The sequence below is a fragment of the Callionymus lyra genome, chromosome 4 (assembly GCF_982586985.1).
Source record: "Callionymus lyra chromosome 4, fCalLyr1.hap1.1, whole genome shotgun sequence".
In the NCBI taxonomy this organism is placed as follows: Eukaryota; Metazoa; Chordata; class Actinopteri; order Syngnathiformes; family Callionymidae; genus Callionymus; species Callionymus lyra.
The window spans coordinates 17,893,118-17,901,451 of NC_141821.1; the positions used below are offsets into that span (position 1 = coordinate 17,893,118).

Sequence of the window (8,334 nt, forward strand, 5' to 3'; positions counted from 1 at the left end):
TTAATAATGACAGCTAGAACTGCTTGTTTTTCGTCCGATGATCAATACCAAGAAACCGCTATTCATTAAATAATGTTTTATCTCGATTTTAAAGGCTGGATTATATGCAATTGAATATGGGGACGGAGTGCATGTGTACGAAGAGAGAGGACTTAGGTGTTGACCAAAGCCTGGGATTCAATTGTAGAAAGCCAACATCTTCCGTCATGTATCACTCAAACACTTCTTCATTGTCCACTCTGACTGTTATACGGCCATCTTTTCTCCCTTTCCCCTCTGTCTTCTCTGCTATTTTCCACTTTGTGTTGTCTCCCTTTCATCACTCTTATGCCTCTCTTGTCTCTTGATGTTGAGACACCTTTCACCTTGTTGTTCTCAATTCTCCACTCTTGCCTCCGCCATGACGATTTCCAATGCTTTCCAACCACAGATTGTGGCCATTTTCTTCTCTTGTTGATCAGTTTACCAGCACATGCTATCCCGGGCAGATATCTTGTTCAGAGACGTATTGACTGATTACCGTCATTATCTCCTGCATATGCACAGATGCATACGATCAATGCTGACAAACAGATGCATCTTTTAAGCACAGAGCAAACACAGGTACACGAAATCCCTTTGACATCAATAATTGGTAAATCCTCTGATTAACTTGTGAGAATTGTCCTCAGAGTGCTTAAGTAATTGTGTTTGTGTGCGTCCTTTTTTTATTGCAAGCACCCCCTCTCTTTAAAGCACATCTTTATAACCAAGCAATTCCAAAGCAATTTTCTCTGTGGGAGGAGAGTGTAATTTTCTATTCTGTGACACTGTGATGTGTAAGAAACTGGGAGCCGGCACTAAAAGGCATCTGCAGTGTGTGTCTTGGTGTGGGTGTGAGTCACTTTAATGGCTAACGCAGGGTGGATAGTAGCGCTGGTGAGCGGGTGCATGTCAGAAAGGCCATCATTTAATGACTCCCAAATTGTGCCCTTCTTGTTAGAGCTATCGTCCTGGAAACACGAGTCTTTGAACCAGGAGAGCGCAGCACGCTGCAATAGTCTTTTATCTTCATATTAAACCATTTGCATAACATTAGTGCAAGAGATAGGATTCAGGGGATTCTCGACAGACTCCGACTGATCAGAGGAGACCGAGAGAGGGTATACCACATGTCCTTCCAAATCTAATCAGCGTTAAATGGAGCTGTCAACTAGGTCTTGGTGTGTGTGTAGCAATAGATGCCCGTGTCAGGAGTAATTTAACATTTAATCTTCAGCCGAGTGTAACAGGGCTGCAATTACAAAATAAATGAATTCGGACTATTTCCTGATACGTCCACGTCTAACCACCGGTGAGGCACATGAAAAAGCCATCAATTCCCGAGACGTGTGTACTGAATATATTTTCCAGTACGAGAAACTATGATGTTTTTAAAAGGTTGCGGGGTTATTTTATTTTTTATTTTTAACAACACACTTTGTCATACTTGTGTGTATTTGTGGTAAGTACCCAGGGGGGCACGTGTCAAAGTATTGTTCTGTTTTCCTGCAAAATTAAGACGTGGCGTTTTATTTATTACTTCTGCCTTCCTGCTCTTCTCAGATTTCAAATAAGAAGCCATACAGAGATTATTCAAAGACGCTTGTTTGTTCATGGATGTGATTGATCTGATCACATCTGCATGCACAACAACACAATTTAAGCCAATTGTTCTGTCACTTATATGTATATTTTTTTGTAATTTAACTTGACCAAAGGGTAAAGGACACAAACACCCCTTGACAATAAAACAATACACATTGTTCCAGCATTGTAAGAACTATATGAAACTAAAAAAAAACAACAACAATAACATCTTTTGAACACACTCAAATTAAATTTCTGTTCTATTCTGATACTGTTAAAGGCCCTAATAGAAACCATATTAATGAAAGTATTTTGCAGCATAAGTAAATAATATTGTCCTCATCAATTTAAGTTAATTTTGGTCGAACACCTGAAAGGAATTGAGGAGGATTAAGTGTGACACCAAGTGACACCATTTGACTGCGCTATATACAATCGTATCTGTGTTGGTTGGGGCGAGGCTCGGTCAATTTGGGTTGTTTATACATATTTGGAACAGACAGTGTCGGATAAGTGCACTATTTACCATCCATCCATTGAGTCCAGCAGGTAGCTGATAACAAAGCATTTATGGCTCACTCACTCATGCATACATATAACCGTCGGTAGACAACAACAGTTTTTCTCCTGCGTCTCAATACTCCTTCCACGCGGGCGTCGTTCTGATTGGACCGCGATACTCGAATAGTATTCTATCATCAGACTCTGGGATGAAATTAAAATGTCTCATTTTCTTTCCCCATACAAGGAGTAGATCAATTTCCTGAGACCGGGACGTGATATTTTCCTGCCATTGGGTTTTCTCGTCTTAGGCGGCGCACCCTGACTGGCAGCCAGCGGGGGGCCGAGGCCTGTTCGCACGCCTCGCCGGAGAATGGTTACTTCTGCTGTGGCGAGTTTATTTGTGCTTCGCTATGAGAATTGCCATCATTTACCCTTCCAGAATGGCAAAAAAAAGAAGAAGCAATAGACAAGAAAGGAAGCGAGGCAAGAAAAGCGAAATTGATTCCATTTTTTTTTTCTAGCTTACATGCCCGAGCTTTCCCTCGGTTGACCATCAATTTTTAAAATGAGCAGAATAAATTTGGCGTGAAGAAACATATAGGCAGCTTACACAGAGGCCTGGATGTTGTTGTTGATGTCAGCATCCAATGGTCCCGATATCATCCAGTGGAAAAGACATAAAAAAACAAAATTTAATTAGACAAGTAAATATGGAACAAGGAATATATCATGTTTAATGTAGAATGCTTTCGGTTAAATGATAATTTAGGAATACGTGCAGCTTCCAAATGTAATAATGGTATATAATAAAAAGTAGTATAACATAATCAATTTGTCTTAGATAAACAAAAAACAAGTTTACATACATAAATACAAAAATAGAGTATAATACGTTATATATACAGTATATATAAACCTTATTTTTGTAAAACATAATGATTTTGTCCAATTAATAACTTCTGGTTCATGTAACTGTATCTCTAAGCAAGACGTTTAACTCTTTCATGTACATACTATGGAAACCTAAAGCAAGATTTATTAACACAAACACAAAATGTTTCTCTTTAATCATAAAACAAAACAAAAAGGATCAAGATAATCAAAGTGCATTTAATTAGAAAAAGGTTGAGAATGCAAACTAGTAAATATTAAACATACTAATTGCAAATGTATTACATCAGTTGACAATGAGTACCAGTTTCAAATCTAATTATTGCTTGTTGTTTTTTTTCCAAATACTATATTGTCTACTAGAATAGAAAGAAGGAATGGACAGATGTTCTTCTGCACCTCATCTTGCTTTTGACTTTTATGGTAAATAACAGAGCTTTTGAATAGCTATAGTGGAAAACGTAAATACTACTACTACTAAACATTACTAATAAGTCTAGTTATGATACTTGATTCATCCTTCAGGCTGTTTCTAGAATATGCTTCATTGTGATTTGTCTTTGAAGCTGCGATCTGTATTTGCCCAGTTCGGCTGCCAGCGGTTGTTGCGTCACGGTTAATGAAACCCAGGTTGAGAAAGAGCAGGGTTTCAAACTCCAGCCCCCTTGTCTGCAGCCTCTTCACCGGCACGCCGTGGATTTTGGTCAGAGGGAGCTGGAGAAGTTTAGTTACTAGAAGTTAGTCTTTAATCTCTGGGAAAATCTCCGAGGAAAGTCAACTTCTCAGGATGGCAGGACTTGAGGTGAGCGACATTTCTTAACTTTGATGATCCTGCATTTGACAACGTACAGACTTTTAAAGTGACTCTGGTTCAGCTTGTGTACATCAGCTCAGATACTGTCAGATAAAACATCAAGCATGAAAACATTTTGAATGCAAAAGCAGGCAACGTTTATATAAGAAAGTGCTTTTAGAAGGGCGGTTGGTGCGCTGACCAATGAGAAGGCTGCATTCAGCAGCTGCCCAGATGTGAACTAATTTTGTATCTAATAGTTTTTTTCTTTCTTCTTTCAATCGTTCAATTCATCCTGCCCAGGTTGTGTGTGAAAATATTAACATTATAACTTCTATAATCTCAATGTTTAATCTGTATTAATTGTACATGTAAATATGTAAATGTGACAAAACTCACCTTAAACACTAAAACAATATTAAAAATGTAGATCTACTTGTCAAAGACTTGTTCGGTGCGTGACAACGCACATCTGGAAACCATTCACATAAGGAAAAAGAATGTTCCACAGACTAACCATGACTCAGCAGAAATGATGGTCCATGTGTATTTGTCTGATAGACAGCTCAAGGTGAAAATCTCATGAATTAAATATCGATCGAGTCGTTCTCCAGAGGGTCCTGCTGTAATTAGTCCCACAATAACACCAAATAATGGCTTAGCTGTCAGGGGGAAATTTAGCATAACTGTGGTTTGTTTTTATCATAAGTCTAATGTGAATCAATATGACAACAATTAGGAAAAAGACAAGTCCTAATGACAAGCCTTCAAATTTAATTATAACCAGCGTGAACACATTTATCTTGCATTACAATGAAGCTGCATGGTGTTTACCCTGAGAGGGGTTTGTTTTTTAACTGCACTTGTGCATTTCTTTCCCCTCCAGTACTTGAGTGGCTTTGGCAACGAGTTCTCATCTGAAGATCCTCGGTGTCCGGGGTCCTTGCCGGAGGGTCAGGTATCTGTTTGGCTATTACATTTTTCAGCTAGTTTGTGGTTCCTGGGATCACATCAGACCAACATGGATATTATACCCGTTGAATCATATCCGTCAAGGATGTCAGACTCAAGGAAAAGAGGCCCTAAATGGACCAATTAGTCATATTAAGTGGCCCCTGGTTCTTTACGTTGTTCTTTTGTCTAATGAAATCAATTTACTTAAACGCATAGATGTCAAACTCACACCCCCAGGGCCCAATCTGGTACAAACGCTCATGAACAGAAACACTTAGAGATCATTTTGTTCCAGTTTTCAAACGTATACACATACGTGTGTAATGTTTCTACAATGGCTTATTAACACATACATTTTACCTTCACAGAACAACCCACAGGTCTGTCCCTACGGCCTCTATTCTGAGCAGCTCTCCGGCTCGGCCTTCACCTGTCCACGATCCACCAATAAAAGGAGGTATCCATCACTTTCTCATTCTGTCTGACTCTGCGGATGTTGGACATTTTGATTTCTTTTCTCGCCTCCAGCTGGCTGTACCGTATTCTGCCGTCTGTCAAGCACAAGCCTTTTTCCTCACTTCCCTGTGGGAATCTGACAGAGAGCTGGAACGAAGTTGAGCCAGATCCTAACCAGGTGAGAGAAATAAAAAGGGTTTTGATACCTGTTACAATTTAATGAAATGCAAATTATATTAAATAATAAAATATATTTTTAACTTTTCTGCGAGTAGAAGCTGTTCCTTTTCTTTTGCCAATTGAAAACAGAGAGAAATAAGTTAGTAAGTAAGTTAAAGTTATTTGTAAAGCGCCTTTCTAGACCAGGGTCACAGAGCGCTTGGACAATCAAAAGCAATACCCAGTTAAAAATACCTACAAATTTGAAAACCCTAAAAGGCCAGGACAACAAAAGACAAACACAGGAGTCCTAGAAAATTAAGGAAAAGCCTGCACAAATAAAAATGTCTTAAGATGTTTCTTGAAGGAGTCAGTAGATCCATCAAACACAGAGGGAGAGGAAGATCGTTCCAAAGCTTAGGAGCAACAGTCGGAAGGATTTCTCTCCTCTGGTCCTGAAGCGTGTCCAGGAACCATCAGCAGATTCTGATCCACAGACCTCAGAGCCCGAGCTGGGGTGTAAGGCTGGATCAGATCAATGATATAAGGTCTGACCATGAATAGATCTGAAAGTAAGAACCAGAATTTTAAAATGGATCCTGAAAGAAACTGGCAGCCAGTGAAGAGTTTTAAGGATCGTGGAAATGTGAGTTCTTCTACTAGAGCGAGTCAGAATTCTCGATGTAGAGTTTTATATCAACTGCAGGCGAGACAGATCCTTCTTGTTTAGACACAGAAATCAACTTCTACAATAGTCCAAATGAGAAGACACACACGCATGGATTATAAGCTACAGATCTTGTTGTGACAGTGTGACATGTAATAAATATTTTAAATATAATGGCTAGAATATGTAGAAGCAACTGTCTCACACAGTTCCCAAGTTATCTTCGCCACCAAGAACAACCTGCATTGATTGATTTTAGAAAAATTAAATGAATCTACTTTATACAAAATCCGTCTCTTTCAGCTGCGATGGCATCCCTTCTCCATTCCCAAAGACAAGAAAGTCGATTTTGTCGCTGTAAGTCCAATAAGCTCATGGCATTTCATAACCCTGATCAAAGCGGTTTCATCATCTGATCCTGACCTTCAGGGTCTTCACACCGTCTGTGGTGCCGGCGATTCAAAGTCACGCAACGGGATCGGAATTCACATGTACACGTGCAACAGCTCCATGGTGGACAAGTGAGCATGTATTTGTGTTCAAATCGTGTAACAAATAGATGTTCATACATCATGAGACGCCATCATCCTTCATTTTCCATCTCTCTGTGATTTCCTCCTTGTTTCAGGTGCTTCAACAACTCAGATGGAGACTTTCTGATTGGTGAGGAAAAGGGCTTTCCATGTTTTCAATGTCATCTACCATCAGAAGGGTGATTGCTCAATTCTGAGTCGCACCATCTGTTTGTGTGTGTTTCCCTTCAGTTCCCCAGCAGGGTGAGCTCTTGATTACCACGGAGTTTGGGAAGATGAAAGTGGAACCAAATGAGATATGTGTCATTCAGGTGCGATATATATACGCTTTTCTTCCTCTGTTCTGTCTGAAAGTTACAGATTTAGACAAACACTTTGTGATCCTCTGTGTAGTAGCTGGAATCTTAACAGTTTTAACTGGATAAAGCTGCAGGATAATTCATTGTGGAAGTAGAAAAGTATGCAGTCTGAGGAATATGTTCAGTCAAATTATGATATAAAAGAAAAATTGAGCATTTATTTTAAATGAATTATTTTCATTGTATCTGCAGCAAGGGATGCGCTTCAGCGTGGACGTGTTCGGAGAGACCAGAGGATACATCTTGGAGGTCTACGGAGCCCATTTTGAATTACCTGATCTTGGACCTATAGGTGTGTATTTGCTTCTCAACTCCAGTTTCTTCCATAGTCCAAGATAATTGAGAGGGTTAAATGGGGGATAACAAACATGATTTGAAAAAAAAAAAACACTTGGTTGATTTTGGGGTTCAAGCATGAGTTTCATCAAATATGGAGATGTATGCCTGGATGGAAACATCCTGTAATTAAATCATCTGTAATCAGCTCTGGCTTTCTCATGTCATTCTCTGACTATATCATGCTGGAAATCTACTTCTCTAAGAGTTGATGAATTCAATGAGACTTCCTGATGGTGTAAAAGCAGTGTGTGAAGGCAAGTCCATCATAAATCCAGCATGTAATTACGGAAAATTCTCTTGGTAATTATCCGTTGTTTTTCTGTACCACACATACTAGTATTTAGGGTTTGTAAACCACCTTATACCGCACGATAATATCCCACTACTTGTCATCAGACACTTTTCTTTAAAGCAGGGGTGGAAGATTTTTATAGGCACTGTTAAATCATCTTGAAAAAGGTGTCATCAAACCATGATATTGAAACATGTATGAACTAAAACTGTGATAATTATGTTGATTATTTATATTGCATAGATTAGAGAGAAAACTAATTTCATCTGCATAATGATTAACTTATTTTTATACAAACAATTTCACAATATAGAACATAAATTGATTAAACTATTTAAAGGGGAACTTTTGTGTTGATTCAAGTGTGTCTTAAATATATCTTGGACTCTATTTTATCATCAGTATGTGTTTGTTTGTACAAAACTCTCTTTTAATTTAAATATTTACATTAGATAATGATCTTAAGCCCCGCCCACTGAAAACACTTTTTCTGGAGATTAAATCTTGTTAACATAACCACACCCACTCTGCTGTGATTTGTCCAACATTGAGGTTTGTCCCCTCCTGTCATCAATCCCGGAAGTCTCCACCTTTAAGGGACTCGTGGTATAAACAAAGCGGGGTGTGATTACAGCTTGCTGGAGGAGGAGTGAAGCCATTATTACGTGATAATGGACTCTCGTTCACCCAGATTTCAGACGGGGGAGAACTTTATAAAGTAATAAGTTCAAAACATTGTCATGATGAGGGATTTACTGCATCTTGGAGAGGAAGACTTT

The 8,334-nt window shown here is 38.9% G+C and overlaps 1 protein-coding gene across 1 annotated transcript in view; it reads left to right on the forward strand.

The window, feature by feature from the left end:
- The first annotated feature begins 3,667 nt into the window (after positions 1-3,667).
- hgd (homogentisate 1,2-dioxygenase) overlaps positions 3,668-8,334 on the forward strand; it is a 9,075-nt gene continuing 4,408 nt past the window's right edge. Inside the window, exons 1-9 of the mRNA XM_087789017.1 lie at positions 3,668-3,805; positions 4,683-4,754; positions 5,119-5,207; positions 5,279-5,384; positions 6,336-6,389; positions 6,462-6,553; positions 6,661-6,695; positions 6,797-6,876; positions 7,117-7,216. Coding sequence (XP_087645143.1) covers positions 3,791-3,805; positions 4,683-4,754; positions 5,119-5,207; positions 5,279-5,384; positions 6,336-6,389; positions 6,462-6,553; positions 6,661-6,695; positions 6,797-6,876; positions 7,117-7,216 — 643 coding nt within the window. The 5' untranslated portion in view covers positions 3,668-3,790. The remainder of the gene's footprint in view (positions 3,806-4,682; positions 4,755-5,118; positions 5,208-5,278; positions 5,385-6,335; positions 6,390-6,461; positions 6,554-6,660; positions 6,696-6,796; positions 6,877-7,116; positions 7,217-8,334) is intronic.